The sequence below is a fragment of the Barbatula barbatula genome (assembly GCF_947034865.1).
Source record: "Barbatula barbatula genome assembly, chromosome: 8".
In the NCBI taxonomy this organism is placed as follows: domain Eukaryota; kingdom Metazoa; phylum Chordata; class Actinopteri; order Cypriniformes; family Nemacheilidae; genus Barbatula; species Barbatula barbatula.
This window is the reverse complement of record NC_136771.1, coordinates 5,387,160-5,406,765: the sequence shown is the minus strand read 5'-3', so window position 1 is coordinate 5,406,765 and position 19,606 is coordinate 5,387,160. Positions and strand designations below refer to the sequence as shown.

The 19,606-nt window shown below is 39.7% G+C and overlaps 1 protein-coding gene across 1 annotated transcript in view; it reads right to left on the bottom strand.

Annotated features, from left to right (window-relative positions):
* Positions 1-19,606, bottom strand: part of bcl9 (BCL9 transcription coactivator) — a 34,068-nt gene that overhangs the window by 5,804 nt on the left and 8,658 nt on the right. Inside the window, exons 3-7 of the mRNA XM_079462435.1 lie at positions 11,752-11,829; positions 6,211-6,611; positions 3,927-4,261; positions 1,006-1,116; positions 568-727 (exon numbers count right to left, since the gene is read on the bottom strand). Coding sequence (XP_079318561.1) covers positions 568-727; positions 1,006-1,116; positions 3,927-4,261; positions 6,211-6,554 — 950 coding nt within the window. The 5' untranslated portion in view covers positions 6,555-6,611; positions 11,752-11,829. The remainder of the gene's footprint in view (positions 1-567; positions 728-1,005; positions 1,117-3,926; positions 4,262-6,210; positions 6,612-11,751; positions 11,830-19,606) is intronic.

Below are 19,606 nucleotides of genomic sequence, written 5' to 3'. Positions count from 1 at the left end.
AGCGTGTCTGACAGAGTTTCTGACACAGCCAGTAACTATTATTTGGCATCCCACAGTCTGCCATCTGAAGGTCTCCCTAGTTTAGGCAAACATGTTGCTGTCAGTGCTCAAATACTTGCGTCTATAACCCCTTCTACACTTTTTCTTAGCCCAGAAAAGAAGAGAATGGGCCTCACTAACAGAAAAGGAGAGCGAGAGGGGAGAGAGAAAGGTTTTTCCCTGTGTAGACTGACAAAAACATGGCACTATGGTTAAACAACCAAACATCTGCATTTCAGTGCATATTCATGTTGACATTAAACTAAACAAATGTTTTGGTTTTATACTGAACAAGTTCCTAGTGCATGTAATTTGACGGATAAAAAGCTCTTTTTAGCCATTGTTTTAAGAACCTTGCATTTGTTCTGGCTCGGAATGTACGTATGCGATTACCACTTATCATCATCCAATTATTCCTGGATGAATAAAGCCCATTTTTTCCTGTTTTATAACATTACAAAGCATTTCCTAACAAGTCTTATATGATATGATAACAAGTACAGCTGATAAATAAAGTGAAATATTTACTTGTTGGCCATCTCTGTGGTGAAGACGTAAACAACCTTTGACCCAGGCTTCTGCCCACTCCCCAGTTCAGACGCTGCACTCTGTCCTCCAACTGTATTGTGGGTCGGCGTGGAGGCAGAAAGAGAGCCTGGATCTGGCTTGATATCTGTGGAGTTACAATCTGTGCAAGGGAACATAAAAGATTAAAGATTAGATCATCACAGACCACCGGTTACAACACGATGCGTATTACCATTCTTATCGTTTCCTGCGATACATTCCAATCCTTTTTTATTGACCGTAGCATGCAGCAAAAATACTTTCTTAATATTGTTTGCAAATGGAATTAGTCATATTAAGGTGCTTTTGTCTTTGAAATACCGTACAACACTGTTTTTCATACTTAACGATCAAATTAAGAACCAATTCAGTTTTTTGTAAAAACAAAGCAAAACGTACTGAAGAATCCTGTGTCATCGTCATCACTCTCTCCTCCTGAACACCAATCCGCACCACTGTAAGGCAACCGTCGCTCTCCGACACATAACCTTTTCGCTCTACTGCTTAGTTCTTCAGAAAGACACAAGAGAGAGGAAAAGATTAATGACGTTCATGAGATGGTCACAAGATGCATTTACACACAGAAAATAAGGAAATAAACTGGATGAGCTTCGTACACAAACAACAAGCATTGCATTAATGTTGTCGCTACAAACTAGTCATGTTTTTTTTAAATGTAAATCTCTAGCTTTTCAGTAGCAGTAAGAACTAACAACAGAAGTGTTGTTACATGTTCTCTGTTAACATTTAAGCAAAGTGGTTTGTGTGGTGTTTCCTATCAGATGTTTAGAATCAGAACTAGTGATGTGAATGAATCACTCGAGCCGATTTTCAATGAATCAGAAAGAAAATTGTCAATTAAATTAAAACATGCAAATGCATCATATCATTTGGTTTTAAAGCTAACACCTGCACATTCTGCTTATGAATGACTCCGCAGTGAAGGTGAAGACATTTTCCAGGAGTATCAAAACACAGAACATATAAACACTTGAGTTTCCAAGCAAAAGAATATCAAAACGGTACACAGAAGCATTTAAAGGGATAAGTTTGCCTGGCATAAATAAAACATGTTATTTTGAGTAGTGTCTCCATGGTTTTGTGTTCATAGAATGGAAGACAATGGGGCCAGGGTTGTTGTAACTTAACAACGTGCCAACAACCGACAACAGCTCATGTATATGTGTCTGGGCTACTGCTCAGAGAAAGATTTTTAAACATTACAAATAAAAATGGATTTAGTCTCCACTAATAGCAAAGCTATAAACAAACCAGCAGGGGTCCATCACAAAAACAAACATAGGGTTCCCCCCTTTCGCAAGACAGATGGTACGTTCCCAGACCAGGTTTTTAAAGTGATTCTCCCACTAGGAGACGTGCAGGGGTGTGGATGTCTTAATGCGCCACTTCAGCCTTTAGTGCAACCCTGAAGTGGTGTGTGAACACGGATAAACACGCGCACACGACAGAGTGAAAATGCATGACCCTAGGGATATGTTGTGTGCCTGAATACTGGGTCATTAAAGGGCTTCCAAAAACAAGACCTGCCGTATAAATGGTGCGCATGTACAAAACAGGCACTGAAACGTGCACACACAACTTTCCATTCACATAGCATGATTTAAAAATATATATTTTGTGTACATTTGTGCACACCCCCACAGACACCGGCCAGAGTATTTTTAAAGGGATAGTCCACCCAAAAAATTCTGTTGAACACACACACATATATATATATATATATACTTATATATTGATAAATGTTGGCAGTTCTGGGACATCAACTACTACCATATTAGAAAAAAATATATTTTATATTTGTTTTGTTCTGTTGAACACAAAATGTGATGTTTTAAAGGATTTTGGAAAACAAACAGTTCTGGAGCACCTTTTACTTTCTTTTAACTTTTCCTACTATGGTGGTCAATGATGTTGCAGAACAAAAACTAACGGGTTCATCAGAACAAAGTAATTTATAAATTTATGAAATGACACGAGGGTGAGTAATTGATTACAGAATTTTCATTTTTGGGTGAACTATCCCTTTAAAAACATTTTGTCGCTTGTGAAAATATAATTTTCCCAAAACTTTGATGGCCATCACCCAGAAAACGTACAGAACATACAGAATATTGAATGCAGAGATAACATTACAAACACTAAAAAAGTATCGATGGCAGTCAAGCGCTGTGTTATAGATGACGTTTCATTTTGTCAATGGCAGGTTAAGAGTCAAGAATGAAATCTACGCACAGTTTAAACATGAGGACCCAGATTCCAAAACAAAAAATGATTAAAGCACTGCAGAAATGTACCAAAAAGAACCAAAACAACTTTACACGATAGTTTACAGAAGTATGACAATTCACGTCATTCCACAAGCGTAATACTTTTTTTCATCTTGAGAACACAAATTAAGATATAATATACATGCGTGTCGTGCAGACGCAGGAGCCAGTGCTCACGACAACAAGCTCTCATGGAGACTGACACATAAGAGAGGAAATTGGTGAATAAAGCTGTGTTTTAACGCCCAAAAAGTATTGTCATTGCTTCAGAAAATAAAAGTTGAATTACTGTAGTCACACAAATAGTTTTAACAACGTCTTAACTAACATTCTGTGCTTTGAGTTACGCTGCGTTGCTGTCTATGAGGGTTTGGAAAGCTCTTGGACCTCATCAAAACTATCTTAAAGTGATAGTACACACAAAAATAAAATTTCTGTCATCATTTACTCACCCTCTTGTCATTTCAAACCTGAATGACTTTATTTCGCGGAACACAAAAGAAGATATTTTGAAGAATAACTGGCACCCACCAACTTTCTTTAAAACACCTTTTATATTCTGGTCAAGAAAGAAAGTCATTCAGGTTTTACATGACAAGAGGGCGAGTACACGACAGAGTTTTATTTCTGTTTTATAAAATCACTTTCATTTGTGTTTTTAAGATGAATAAAGGTCTCAGGGTTGTGGAATGACTTCAGAATGAAGGGTAATTCATGGAATTTTTCTGTGATCTATCCCTTTAAGATTATGGTGGTATATTTCTTGAAGGCTCAATGGTAACCTATTCAAAATGAAACATCTATGCTATGGATAACATACTTCTCTGCCACTAGATGAACATAATCTTCTAGACAAATATCTTTACAACAAGACGCCGCTCAATATAATTATCTGACCAAGACACTGGAGATGATTAAAACCACCATATCCCAGAGGTCTTCTAATAGCACACTATTAAGTCATTTTTTCAATGAATGAGACACAAGTTACCAGAGCCCAGATTCAACAGCATTTTCACAATTGTTTTTTACCTTTCTGGTCCCCTTCATTGCTGGGTGTTCCTGCATCCCTCTGTTCGAACGACTCCACAGAAGTGCTTCGCTCTCTTTTAATCTTGCCTTTTGCTCCATTGCCTGAACTCAGGCCTTGTCCATTTTTGAGTCCCATACTTCCTATAGGGCCCTGGGGAACTTTGGGGGTGTGGCTTCCACTCAGTGACTTTGGGTCACAAGGAGAGGGCTGAGATTGGCTTCCCGCACCCCCCTGCTTTCCTTGGTTGGGCAGTTTAGAGTCCATCTGTGCAGCGCTGGAGGGGGACATCACGGGTGGCGACCTCACCATGGCCTCCTGCTTGGATTTCGGACTGCTGAGAAACGGATAACAGAAAGATACGAAAGATCAAGATCTAAATCAAGCTAGAAGCTACTATAAAAAGGGCAGAGGCTGTGTGCATTGGACGCACGCCAATAAGGTTTTAGTCAAGATATCTTGACAGATCTTGATGGGTCATTCATTCACCTATTTATTCATTCAGAACTTGTATATGATTATTTTGTCTGTGAAACACATCCTAATAGGTACCATTTGCTGTTAGACAGCCTTAAAACAATAAGTCTTGTAAAACGAACTACACAAATAAACTGACTTTTTGGCATTTCAACTGATTTTCAACCGATCGTCAACTCGCCTGCTGAAGAAAAAGAACACGCCAAAACATGCGACCAGACTGAATAAAATCTAGACAGCAGAGTCATATTTGCCCCCTTTTGAGCTGACAGAGCAATTGCGGCAACCACACCCTGAAACCATGCCATTGGATAATAGGAGGGAAGTGTATCGTTGACATAATAACAGCACTTTCGGCGACCTAATGTCCTTGCCCTGCTCTCTGTTGACAAAGTACCAAGTTAATATTTAATAAAAACTTGTCAAACCAGATCTCCTGCACGCTAGCCCTCATCCATAACCAAAGCCGTGGGTCTACAGAGACTGGTTACCTAGAAACAATTCAACGCCAATGGGATGAGGGCTGAGTGGTTGTAGGTCAGTTGTGAACGTCTGCTTGTATTCCGCATCCATTGAAAACATACTGAATTAATGGGGTATAACATTAGCGTTCAAGTTCCCAACACCCCAGCTTCGGAAAACTGCTCCAAACATTCATGGGTCGTCATTAGTGTTTATGCCATTGTGCTCCCTGAAGGACTCCCAGGAACCCCAGCAGTGGTTTCTTAACCAACTCCAGATCTGCGAGTCAACGAGGGCAGCCATTTTGGATCTGACGTCCAGCAGGCAGGGTGGGTTGCATAAAGCTGCAGCGGAGCTGAAGTGGGTCAGTTTCTCATATGGTCAATGAGGTTCTGGAACCTCTCCAGGTCCATTCTGCCTTTAGGGCACAGCTCCCCCATTACGTTTGCATGTGCGAGAGACCATAAGCGTAGGAATTGCAAGTAAATGGACAGCAAATGATTTGCCGGTGTGGTGGATCTTTACTAAAGTTATATTACAACAAGTCCTCATGCACTTTTAATGGTTTAATATAAGAGGTAGTAATGTTCATAATTAATCCACAATCCCAGCAAGGGCTGCAAATAACAATTTGGTACTCAATTTATCTGTTCATTATTTCTTAAATTTATTGTCTAAAGAAGATGATAATTACTGTAATTTATTGAAATAACTGCCGTGAAGTACTCTTGGGAAACTCGTACCTCAAAGTAGGGCATTGGTTATTGCAACATGTAACATTTTCCAGTTAGAAAATTAAACGGAAGAAGCGTAAATCAAATAAAACAGTTTCTTGGGGATATTTTTGCCACAATTTATACAGCCCATTACTAAAATCCTGGGAATTCTAGTGTTTTCTTCCCAATCCCGTTTACTGGGGTGTCCGATATATAGGTATGGCCAATAACCATGATATCAAAATATCGTAAATAGTTCAATAGTGGCAAATCAATGCAACTTGTATGACATCACAACACAGCAACATGTGTATAATGCAGTATTCAAGTTTCCCACTTGTAAATATGACTGGTACCTCGAAACTTGCATGTACAGTATAATATTCTGACTTGAAGGCAGCATTAATTCACATCTTGCCTAATGCTGTCCTTGCAACAATGTGCAAACTTCACAGTCACCGACAGAGGTTTGCTGATTCTGAACCAATAATGATGTTTCTCATCAACTATTTTATCAATTAGCTGCAGCAACCCTAAAGTAAACAGTGTATTTCTAAGCAAATGACACTAAATATCATAAACCAAGGCACTTATGGGACAGTTCATACAGAAACGCACACATTTTCCTCACCTCTGAGTGTTAGCCGATGGAGAGTTCCTCACTTTGGGATTGCTGGAATGCATTGACGTCAGTCCCGGGGCGACAGAAGCAGGAGCAGTAGAGTGCTGGTGTGGACTGGGCGTATGTCTGTGGGAGTGCGTATGAGTGGTGGTGGGTGTAGTTTTGGCCCGGGCGCTCCGGGGCCCTGCGTTGGGGGTTGCGACAGGGCTGCTGCTGTCCCGGCCCTCCTCTTGTCGTTCTTTGGCCCTCTCCTTCCTGCCCGAAGCGTTTCCTGCGGTTCCAGTAGCTGCGGTGGTTGCCGAGGCCGTCGCTGTGGCTGCTGCTGTTGGTCTCTCCTCCTGCACCTCCAGCATTCTCTGTGTGGGCTTGTCTGGAGTCTCCCCGAGGAGCCCTCACAGCCCCTGGCCACACTACGCACAAAAACAAACAAACATGGTTTTGTTTAGAACAACGAGTGACTGCTTAGATTACATTTGATTCTAATAAAAGAAAAGAGAAGTTAAAGGGATAGTACGGCAAAAGACTTACTTTTTACCCTCATGTCTAAAAAAACCTGTATTATACTCTTTATAAAAATTTGAAGAATCTGAGAAAATGGTTTTGTGCCCATACACTTGAGGTCAAAGGGGGCCAATGTTGTTTGGTTACAAAGATTCTTCTATATATCTTTTTCATTCTGTCAAAGAAAGTCATTCAAGCTTAAAATGACATGAGAGTAAATAAATGGAAGAATTTTCTTTCTGGGCTATCCAGAAAAAAAACATCCGGAAAAATCTGTTGCAAGAGTCAAAATATTAGAAATGCTCACACACACAAAAACACAGTAACGCTTCGAGAATAAATAAATCCATCCCAAACAAAACCTAGACTAGCTTCCTAAAATACCAGTCAGACAGCGAACATAAATCTGTACAACACTTCAGATACACTTCACAACATTGTGAAGTTCACCATTAGAAGGTGAGAAAATGTAAAACTGTGAATCTGCCAAGCAGTGGCCGTCTTGAGAATGAGTTTCCAATCAGTATTGGCGGACAGCCTGCTTGGCAGATTCACAATTTTACATTTTCTCACCTTCTAATGGTGAACAATGTTGTGACTACAAGGCCAATTTGTTAAACAAAAAAAACAAGTCATATAACATCTTGCATGGAGGCATGTGATAGACAAGATTGCTGGATAATTCTGTAGTCATCACCAGAACATCAAATGGAGAGGACCGTTCACATGGAACTGTACGACACACATAATATGTGTGCAAAAACAGAACAAGGAATGGAGAATAATTATTAGTCAAAAACATCCTGATGCTAGAAATGACCGCAGATGTTCGATTGAGGTCCATGCTTTGATGGGTTATACCATTATGGACAAGAACACAATAGATCCTAACAGACTGCACATTATATTTCATATATAAACTAAATATTCAAATATTTCATGCACTGGCCAGATAGTATAACACTTTACTGTGTCAAATTGTTGACATGCTTTTTCACTCTAGTCTAGTGTACAAGTAGAGGACAGCTTGTGTGGAGAAACAGTAATATTACAGGTCTTTAGAAAACTTGTTACAACGATTGGTCGGTTGTGTAATTCTGCAGTCAAAATAGAGCTATATGATGAATTATATTAAAATTGCATTTTGCGATTAACCATTAATCGTTGCAATATTCATGTGTAAGTAGCAAGCACAAATAAATCATCAAACTCAACAGTGTCAGAATATACCTGGCTGAAAGGTGGAATACGCTAAAGTTCAATGAAGTAAAAAACTGACAGAATGATCGTGACTAATGGTGATAAAAATGAATAAATACTCCCCATGTAATGATCACTAAACTGTATGATTTCTGTCGTATGCATCACTCCTCGGTAAAAAAATTATATATACACGTTTTGATGTACAGTCTGGGTAAATTTGTAACATAACCTCGTCCGGGTGATCCAAGACCTGTGTGACCCTATCCTGGGGCTTAATCACGAGTCGCCACAACACCAGAGTATAACAAATCTACAGTCACTATAGTAACATACTAAAACCACAAAACCAAGAATTGGTCTCAAAATAGTGCTTGTACGTTAACGTATAAACGAGAGGGTTTCAGCTCGCCTTTCTTAAATGTTCAGTCGCTTCTCTCTTTACACAAATGTGAGATTTTGCATATGGAAGCGCTTTCCCTCCAGTTAAGATGTGAGCACCCTCTGAAATAGCTGCAGTGTCAGACTACGTTGTCATCCCAAAAATATTTAGGAGGCCTTCCAACATACCCAAATGATGTAAGCATCTCCCATATTCCCTCTAGGCTAACAGCAAGCACGTCACATAAAAAAAAACTCCAGCACTAACTCGACCCCTAGACTCCATTTTGGGGCCCTAAATGTAATATTAGACTATCAAACAGACTAAACGTTTGCGTATATGAAGTATTTCAGCATTTTCAGTTCTGGAATCGACAATATCTGACTTTAGATCTGTGATAATAACTGGTTCAAATATGTTGCATCAACATAAACCATTTACATGAAAATGTGCAAACACAATGAATAAAAAAAAAGTTGCATTAATAAAAAAAGAAACTCGCCAACATATGAGCATGTCCTCAAAAAAAAAAAAAAAAAAAAGAGCGTGTCGCACTGATTATGCGTCACTACAGTGTCGCCCCCCTTTTGACGCGAAATTTTAATCGGGCCAAAGGCATCTCATTGCGCTTCACGTTCTAAACATTAATGTTTTTGATCCCAAGATCCCAAGCTTCAGTACATAACGGCATTTGTCAATGAATGTACTGTAAATGCTCTTAAGAATATATACAGATCTCTGCTAGGAGCGCGCCAGTCACGCTTGTCAGAAAAGTGAGTGGAAAACACACGCAGCACAAATAATTTTTTACAAAATAATACATCATAAATAGCGTTTCCTACACACAGCAAATGGTTCATATCAGTCTATAAAATTTGTTTACATGTGTCATTGAATTGTAAATGACAGAAGGTTCATTTGAATCAGTTGTTTCCCCTCATGTTGTAATGCATTTCTAATAAATTCATGCAGCTCTTTATACTTAATTTGTTGTTTGGCAATCTGGATTTAATTTCTTACATGTATGTACGCATGTACATTTAGTTAAATCAGGATTGGGGTGCTGTGGGAAAAATCGCTACTTTTCTTTAAGTTTGGGAACCACTGGACTAAAGCATGGTTTCCTCAGACTCTCCTCCTGAAGTCGCATTCTGACATTCTCAGATTTCACCTTGCGTGGCGTGAGAGGCTGGTGTGCTGATTCGGTACGGCACTCTAATGGCGTTCAATGGCATCGGCATGGCCGCCGAGTCTCTTCCAGCCCGCCAGAGACATTTCTCTTCATGCACGCACACCCACAGACACCGTTGCCAAGGCAACCACCGACCCACAGGCCTCGGATCTACAACAGCCTTAAGAAACACACCCGCGCCCACCCGTTTAGCGAGCGCCGTTAGCATTCACTACATATATTTACACGCACAATTTGCACATCCAATTTATTTAAGGGTGCTCCGATGACGATTTTCTGGGCCGATCACAGATCTATAGAACCAGTATCGGCCGATACGATCACCGATGACAGATCACAGGATCTATATGAAGCGTGGAAGAATTATTTATTTCACAATTTCAAAAAGCAGTGTTTATATCCTAATGAATTGAGGGATGGAAAACAATCATAAATTGACAATAATAACATAATCCTCTCCCTTTTTAGAAAGTAAACATAAATGATAGCAGCCTTAGGAAGAGCTTAGAGTATAACATAGCTTTCCTGTTTAATTGAAAAATGAATAAAACAAACACGTGTAAACTTTGGGACTGGCAACCCCATTAAATGAGGGCGTGACTGCCCTGATAGTTCCGTGTGTCTGCGTTTGTGATGATTGACACACTAGTAACTATAGCAACGTTCTGGCGTCTTTCAGCTGTACAAATATAAACAAGACCTCACACTCAGATTCTATGAAACCTCTTTGCAGAAATGTTATGCAGAATGTACAATACGCTGAATGGAAAGGAATAGTTCCCTCAAATGAAATTTTTCTTATCCTAACACCATGCCAAACTGTGGTGTTGGAGGAAAACCTTACATCCAAACTGTCCCACTTCCTGTAACACACCTCCTGTCTAGCTCAGAGCGAGCGAGAAAGAGGTGAAATGATCTATACAACAAATTTTGGAATGAAGAGAGAACACAAAATGTAATATATTTTAAGGGTTAGAGAGGCCAAGAAATTCTAAAACTAACATGCAATTCACACCTTCAACATCTTAAATCATATCGTCAAAAGGATGCGGAAAGAGGCTTAAACAACTATATGAACTGTGTTATGGGCCATTTACGACAGAGGTCTCGCCACCTTTATTCAGTAAAAAGTGAAGCTTCCTCAACTCTTTGCATGGCTTAAGGGCTGAATGCTCCCACTTACAGAACACAACAACAAAGCACGTATGTGTAAAAGATGTGAGGCCACAAACGCACACATACAACGTCTTATGTACAGAAAAAGAGCTACTATAACCTTGAAAGCGATTGCCTTTAGGTGGAAAAAAATGTATAAACAATGGCAAGCACTTAAGTCGAAGATTAATGCTAGCTGTGGTATCCTGTACACAAACGCTAGTCTTTACCCTGATGGCACACATGCATCTTGGAGACGTCTTTTTGAGATGACTTCATCATCATACTTTAAAACATCATCATACTTTCAAATCATACACTCAAACATCAAAACAAAACGTCTAAACCACAGTACACCAATCTATCCCATTTGTCAGTGGTCGGTGGATTTAGTAGCTCAACCTCTAACCAAACTCTTCCACTGGTTCTAATCTGGCGACCAACAGGGCCCCCTCAAAGTTCTCAGCTAAGGGTAGTCTACACCATGTTAGCATGCACCATCTTGTCCTAACTACTACCTAGGAGAAAAATGAAAAGGGACTGGAGAGATACACCTTTAACAAGGCAAAAACAAATTGAAAAAGTAGCAGCGATGAGTTGTTGGACTCCTCTTGATGCACACACTCCTAATTGGTCAAAAAAAAGTGGAACCATGACTTCACTGAGCAGGCTGTCTTCCTCCATTTGTTTGATCTCTAAAGATGCTCCAGTGCTAGCACATGCAAGCAATGTGACTCAGTAGGACTTGGGTGTTGGCTTCCGAAAGCTACATGTAAACTGGATACTGCCATTAAAGCTGGCATCACAATGTGTTCTGATGACAGGTTGTTTAACCTCAGTGAATTGGAACATCGCCAGATCATTAGACTGGTTAATTTTCTAGTCTAAGAACAATACTCACAATACTGAGAACCATACTTGACACTACTATGTGAGATATGTAGACAAAATGTAACTGAGGCATCACCTTTAAAGCTCTCTGCATTCAGCAGCTGTATAAAGGCGCTGATGTGTTTGTGCCTCACAGCGATGCAGTTTATTTGTATGCAGACCCCTGCTAAAGGAATGTTGTTCTACGTGGAGATGTGCAGGCACAGTCAGGAAAGAGAGATGCACTCACCATGTCCCTCTGTGTCACGATATAGCTGTGGCCATGACTGCTCGGACTGCAACAGAACGCCACCAACTGCACAACAATCTGAAAGAGAGAGACAAAAAGATAGACAGACATTTATTAAACAGGCTTGAATGGCTGATGCTAGTGGCAAAAAATAAAAAAGATTAAATAGCATCGATTTGAAATGTGCATTATCATTCATTACAAAACAAAATATGTATGCATCCCCCATGTTCGTTCTTACTGGATGAGCGTTCAAAGCCATTGTAAAAGGATTATAAACGCACACCTGTGACCAAACAGTCTATATTGATAAATCTAAATTAAAAAAAATTACAAATGAATTTGCTAATCTTAAAAGTACAGATTCAAACTGCACAGCAATGCATTAGTTTGAGAGCTACAGATTTAAAGTCAATGGCAACTTTTTATCATTGGGAGGACAGTTTCATTGAAACCCAACAAACCAAAACTCTCAAGAGAAAAAAAAGAGAAACATACAGTGCAGCGACTACTTCAGCTGTTCTTAAACAAGGGCCGTGACCCCCCTAGGGGGCCCCAAGAAGGATCCAGGGGGGCCACGCTTTTGTAGCAATTTATGAAATCTAGAAACTTATGATACATTTTGTCCAATCAAACATCAGCAAAAATAAGACCACCAACCAAAATACTCTACGTTCCAGCATTGTATAAATGTTTTTGGTTTCATTAAAACCCTATGTTTAAGATCATAAGTCTTTATTTGGGGGGGCACAAAGCGATACACCCTACACAAGGGGAACTTACACTGGAAAAGTTTGAGAACTACATCAGCGACTCTTTAACAAGCGTTTCAGTAAGCACATCATGCTTTTCACAAGCACTCCTCCAAAATCACTACAAATAATATAAAAATCAAACTTCATACCCTATGACCAGACAACAGAAGTTAGAGACAACGTGACCAGGGCGAGAAAAGAAAAACACAGGAGGGAAAATAAGGGAATTTCAGGAGGGAAGACACTGTTCTAGTTTAAGAATAGAGGACTTTCTTTTTTCCATCTGTGTAATAGCCTCTAACCTCTATGCAAATTTCATACATATAGTCGGATTTTCCTCATCCATGGTTTAAAAATACAAAAGATGTCCTCAACTAGGGACCCCGAGTGAATCTCAGTCATTTCCACAGTAGGTCATAAACCAACCGAAGCATTGGTTTGATTTTATGGTGACACTAAATCAGAAGATTCATCATCCAATGAGGTCACTTCCTCTCAAAACGACCAGCTTCCTCTCCAAAAAGTTGTAAACCGATTGAACCCTCTCAATTTCATACAAAGTCCAGTGAAGCGACATCAAAAAGCACAACATAATATAAGTTATAGAAAAATATAAAAATAATATAGTGATCAGATTTAAACATTGTATCAATCGATGTGCTCCAAGCCACATCTCGGACGTGAGGATTTTTAATAAATGTGTAAAGGGCAAACAGTCGTCTCAGCTGAATATTACATCATATCAAATAGGAGACAGCTATAAAATCGCCACATTTCTTTGTTGTTTCCATTCCAACATTGAAATTATTTTTCCTGATGCGACACCAATTGGGCATATCTCAGGAAGTCACATTCACTTCAAATTCTAGAGAGAGAGCCACAGATATCCTACTTGCAAACTAAGAAACCGTAACCATTACACAATATCTATTCAAGTGATTCAGGTATGAACAAAACGGACGCATTGGGCAATTTTATTTTTTCACATAGCCGGAGAAAGCCAGGAAGCTTTTTAAGGATTTATTGGAACAGTGCTTTCCATTATACTTCAAACTATATATGCCAGACAGTCAGATAACAAATTGTGAAAGCAAAGGATGCAAATGAAGTCTAACTAGTGTGCTTGGTTTTTTTATCACTCTGTAGCTGCCAAACAGAATGAGAAGAAATACAGGTCGTCACATACTGCAAAAAATGAAAGAAATAAACATGAACATAATCACAATGACAAATGCCACATTAAGCGCCATGATTCTTCAATTGTCATCCCCCAACCCAAGCATTTGGTTTTATTTCAGCATAAACATGATCATACAGACATGACCTTAAGGCAACATGAAATCTCTTACTGAAATATTTCTCCTACACATATGAAAATGAAAATTGTTTTTACTTTCCAGACACACAATCACGCATAGGTAAAAGATAAACGATTATAGATTTTTTTTACTCTTATTTCTGTCAATCGCTTTCACAATTTTTGTTTGCTTTCATTCAACCCCACAGATATATCCACCCTGCTTGTTACAACCATGTTAACAATATGTTTTATACCTAAAAGTGTACAAATTAAGGTGTAAAAACATGTACATCTATTTAAAAGGGCGACTGCTAGCACACACAACAACGGGAAAAAAAGCATTACGTAAATGACACTTCGATAGGGTGTCGTCAAGATTGCTGCTTCAAATAACAGGTTCTTTTGTGTCCAAAACACCTCTACACCCAGTTGCTCATCTGAAGACGATGACGTCGACAGACATTGCAGAACTTAACCTTCTGTTGCATGCTTCTTTCACAATAGCATTTCATACATGCTCAAACAAACCAGTTTATCTGTGAGGAGAGGGACTGGGGCTAAGAGAGGGAAAAGCTCAATTGCGATCTCAACGATTCCATCCTTGGGAACAAATACTATATTTGTGAACTTGGGTCCATACAGTGGATGGCAATGTTGCTTGGTTACTAAAATTTTCTTCCGTGTTTTGTAGAGTAAAATTAAGTCATACAGGTTTGTGATGACATGAAGGAGAATAAATAATGAATTAAACATTTTTGGTGGACCATCCCTTTAACCCGCGGTCAATCTGTAAGTTTTGTCCCTTTATCGCCATCGGAGGTTGAAACATGACATTACAGGTTCCTTTACATATTTTTACACGCGTTGACGTAAAAGAATCGGACACCCCGCCTTTAAGGTAAGAAAACTGCTTGTTTTTTTATGTACTGCTCAGTAATTGATTTATTTAAATAAAGTTACAGACTGCATTATTTTTCCTTTTGTAAATTATGTTAAATCTAACAAAATAAATCAAGCTGAAAAATGGTGATACCATACACACCATTACTAGTAATGCTGCCATTTCAGTTCTTCTACACTGCAAGTGTACTTCTAAAACAAAAAAATCAGTTCTAATCTTGCAGCCAAGCTGAACCCGAGTGTACCACGGCTCTCACAAACACTCTTATCATCAGAGGAAATAAAACCACTACTCCAGGAACTCATTCAGTGCACAATCGACCATCCAGAAAGTATAAATGTAACCGTACTTACTGTAGAGAACCTAAGAGGTAACAAGCTCTGACATTTAACTTGCTTTCCGCCCTTCAGGGGAGCAGCGTGGACAACGGAACAGATTACAAGACGTATTTATATAAATGATCTGGGATCAGTTTTAAGAATGAGAGTTAAAAACAGGAAATAACAGATTCAGGGTCAGACTGTTTCCAAACACAGAGGACATGAGATGGATGGGGTCGGCATTGTGTGTAGATGAGAGGAAAAAAAAGTTGGCACTCAAAACTGTAAAATCAAATTACTCACAATAATCACAATTTTATTAATTAAAAAAGGTTTTAAAACACATACAAATGTGCACTTTAAAGTTGGGAGAGAGAGAGGGAGAGAGAGAGAGAGTTTCTCAAATCTTCTCATTTTTATCATTGTCCCAAATCTTGCATTTCTACAGTCCGTTGATGCCCATTTCTATCAAGCCTGAAGCAGTTTCGTCAACAGGGCTTGAACGTCTTCCAAACACATAAGCTGGCAGGCCATGTCTGAACCCTACGAACTAAAACACAGACAAATGAACCGGGCCTCTAGATGCAGAGCTCCAGTCTTGGCCATGTATGTTTCTTTGTTCATTGGAGTGTCTGTCTAGTGGAGTGAGCTCTCCTGATCGGAGACCAGCGCTGGCATGGATCACACGCTTTCCTCTGTGCGTGTATGTGTGTGCGGTAGTACTACGCTGTCCTGTTTGGCTTCCAGATTTGGAGCGCCGTTCGCTCTCCCTAAATGCAAAACTAAACCCCTGTTTCTTTGTGTGTGCGTGCTGTTGGCATGGCGCTGCAGGCTTCTACAGGCCGCCAAAGGCCTGGCGCCATGGTGACATGATGTCAGACGACCAGCTGGTGAGAGGGGTGATGTGCACTGGCACGTAAGTGTGTGCACGTGTGTGCATGCATTGACACACAAGCCGAGAAGGAGAGCATGCTCACGCGATACTTTTATTGCATGCACAGAGAATCATACTTGCGTGTTTAATGTGCGAGACAGGTTAGCTTCTCCTTCCTAATGCAGTGTTGTTTGCGACAGTAATCCTGCTCAGTACGAGAGGAACCGAAGGTTGAGACATTTTGTTCAAGCGCTTTGCTGAGGAGCTACTGGCGAGCTACCGTCTGTGGGATTAAGACTGAACACCCCAAGTCGGAATCCCTCCTGAAGGTAGCGATACCACAGCGCCCCGGTAAGTTCGATAGGCCACGGATAATCGGGGGCCCGTCCCCGGCGGAGAGCCTGACGCGGCGGGACGGGGAGAGGTCCAACACAGCAAGTTTGTGAGACCTGGTGCCAAATGAATCGAAGACGAACGGATTCTGTCGTCCTTATGTTGTTCCAATTGCTTTCATTGTTTACATTTACGTCTCTTTGGACAATGTTAAATGTTAATGTATTAAAGTAATGGTTTATTCAAGAATTAGGATGATGTTATTTTATTATCCTCGTGTCATTTTTTTAAATGCAAAGAAACAAAACGGCAAAAAAATGAATTTGAAATAAAAAAATATCTTTATTTTAAGTTTTTGAGTATTAAAACATTTAAATTATATTTAAGTGAAATATAAATTCAAATATTGCAAACCACTGCATTATGCACATTTGCAATATTTTCAACATCAAGTAATTTGTAGACAAAAGGCTCATAATGTAGCTTTAACTTTAATAACAATAACTAAAGTGGTACATGTTTGGAGCTGGACAATCTAGACAGTCATCATACAACAAACGGCATTATAAATGAGACGCATGTACTATAACAATAGTTGAAGTTTTGTAATGACATCTACACAGAATAGACACATTTAGGGCGGTTTCACACTAGCACTTTGGGTGCGCACCCGTGTTCGATAAACGCTTAAAAGGGAGGTCAGGGGTGCGGTTCATGTGAACTCCAGTACGCTTCGCTGCTGATATGAATGCAATCGTACGAAATCGCGGAAGTGAACCGCAATTAATTACGTATTCTTTGGAAAAAATTGTGGTTGTGTGTGTTTCACAAAGCAGAAAGCTGTTGCCTATAGGCCATCTAATTTCTGTTCGTCTTCAGCGTTCTTAAGAGCATTTGCAGTATATTCACAGACGAAAGTGCCACTATGTACTGAAGTGTTGGTAACCAAGCTAACGGTTCAAAAACATAAATGTATAAAAGTGACGTGAGCAATGTTATGCATTTTAACGGCGTCTAACTTATTTTTTACTTTAACGCAAGGAGCCTTGCCGTCCTGTACACATTCACTCAATGGATCCAGGGACGAACTGACAGGATAACCTCCAGTGGCCTGACGTCTACACATCTACCAGACAGACAGAGAATCCAAGCAGTAAAGATAAACGGAGTACACATCTATAGATGCGTGCGAGTACTATTAACAGTTTTTATGTCTATTTCTGTTCAGTCCGCTTGTTTTATTGTGTTTAAATACAGCTGTCGTCAGTGTTTTTGTTTGGCAATGGCAGCAGGTATGTATTAAAATATCAAATTGGGGACTGTATTCTGTCGATTGAGGCACTAAACAACACATCAAGATGATATTTTAAACTCCTTATGAAGCCGAATATGTGCTGGTTTGTATAGGCTGACTCCAGTTTTCCCTTAGTTTTGCCACCAGCTAATGCTGTGACGGAAAGGTAACGTCGGCGCAAAAGGGGTCTGTAAGACGATGTTAACATGGGACTGGCATGTCAGACACGACTAGACACTTCGATGTTCTTGTAGTTTATCAACTACTAACCAAACCAGAAAAGTGTGACAAAGTGAAAGAATATGTGTGTGCCTGGGAGAACTGCATCTTGGATGGCACAATGATGTATTCATTTCTGTTTTGTATAAATTACAGATGCACCATTCCACCTTCCAGGACACACACACACAAAATTCCAACAAAATGACACTGTTAAATTTGGGTCCATTTAGCAGGCTGGCACAAAGACAAGCGCACACACACACACTTATGACCTGGCAGCGCAGATGCTCTGGCACGCTGCTCCTGGCCTGGTGGGTGCAGGTTGGCACAGCTGGACCTCTACATATCCCACAGAAGCTGAAAAGTTGAACACACACACTCCAAAGCCCGAGTAATGACACCGCTTTGGGTCAGCCATGCCCCACACCAGCACCACATGCTGGCTAAAAAAAAAGAGAAAGATGTTAGCACTAGCACATGGGATTATTTCCCATTAAGACAATGAGGAACACTTTCACGCTTCTTCTCCCTCACTTAAGTATGCTGAATGATTTTATTGTACACAATAAACCTGGTGTTAGCATTGGCACAGCAATTATAAACACTGAGTCTTGGTGCCTATGTGGGTGAAACGGGTTCGAGTCCGGAACATTTCTCAAAAATGTATTCTATTGTGTTTCACAGAAGAGAAAGTCATACACTGGTTTAGAACAACAAAGGTGTAAAGAGAGAATTTGTATTTTTGGGTTCAACATTGAGGCGTTTTGGTTAAAGCTGACATTAATAGGACAAAGCAGATGACTCGCTGGCCCATAGGGCAGAAGCCAGCAAGACCGTGTCAAAACAGGGTTACTTGGTCACCAATGAGAAACTGCGAGACCAAAAGGCTCATTGCCGTAGCGTAGCACCCAGCGGACGTGATTTGCATTTAACAATGCTAGCATACTGAGAGCATCACTCTGCAAGATCAAATACAAACATGGTTATGACTCCTGTTATCCAATGACAAGGAGTGAAAAAAATTATCCTTTTGTTCGTATGAATAATCGCTATAATAATGTTGGGTAACTAATAGGTGTAGCCATACTGATACAATTGCCATTATTACTCCAGTTGGCAAACAAGAAACAAAACGAACGATTTGAGTCACTTTAATCCCCACTTTATATTGATATAAATGGGCCACAGTTATACATTCAAGATTAGACTCTGTGTGCACTGTACTACTGTGTATGTGGCTAATAGAAGTAGAGCCGTTGCGCTTTTCTTTTGCTCCAGGCCATAATTTGGCTAACAGAGTTGGCGAGGGTCGATTTAACGCTGTCTGAGAAAAGACAATGATTACGCTAACACAATACTCAAACTTGTAATCTAGACATTTCAACTCCAAATTGAATTTCAGGACATTTTCAGCACAGTTTTAGTACATCTACCCGCAGTACATGGGAGAACATTAGCGATATTAAGAAATCGTTTATAAACCAGTACTGTGACCATGATCCAGCACTGGTAACAACAAATGATAACAACATGGTACTAAAATGATGACTATATTCACGTAACAATGATGACTATATTCTCGTACCATGAGATTTTTGTTGTTGATATGGTAGATCTTTCATTCACATGTTTCCTCTCTGGTCATCAGCAGCCATTGCTTTTTTTGCTTTCTTGTACATGTATATACAGTGAGGGAAATAATTATTTTATCCCCTGCTTATTTTTTTAAGTTTGCCTGATATAAAGAAAAGAAGGGTCTATAATTTGTATGGAATGTTTAACTAATATAGACAGAATATAAAAAATCTGCTGAATCTTTTTAAATATAAAGGTTATAAACCGATTTTCATTTCGGT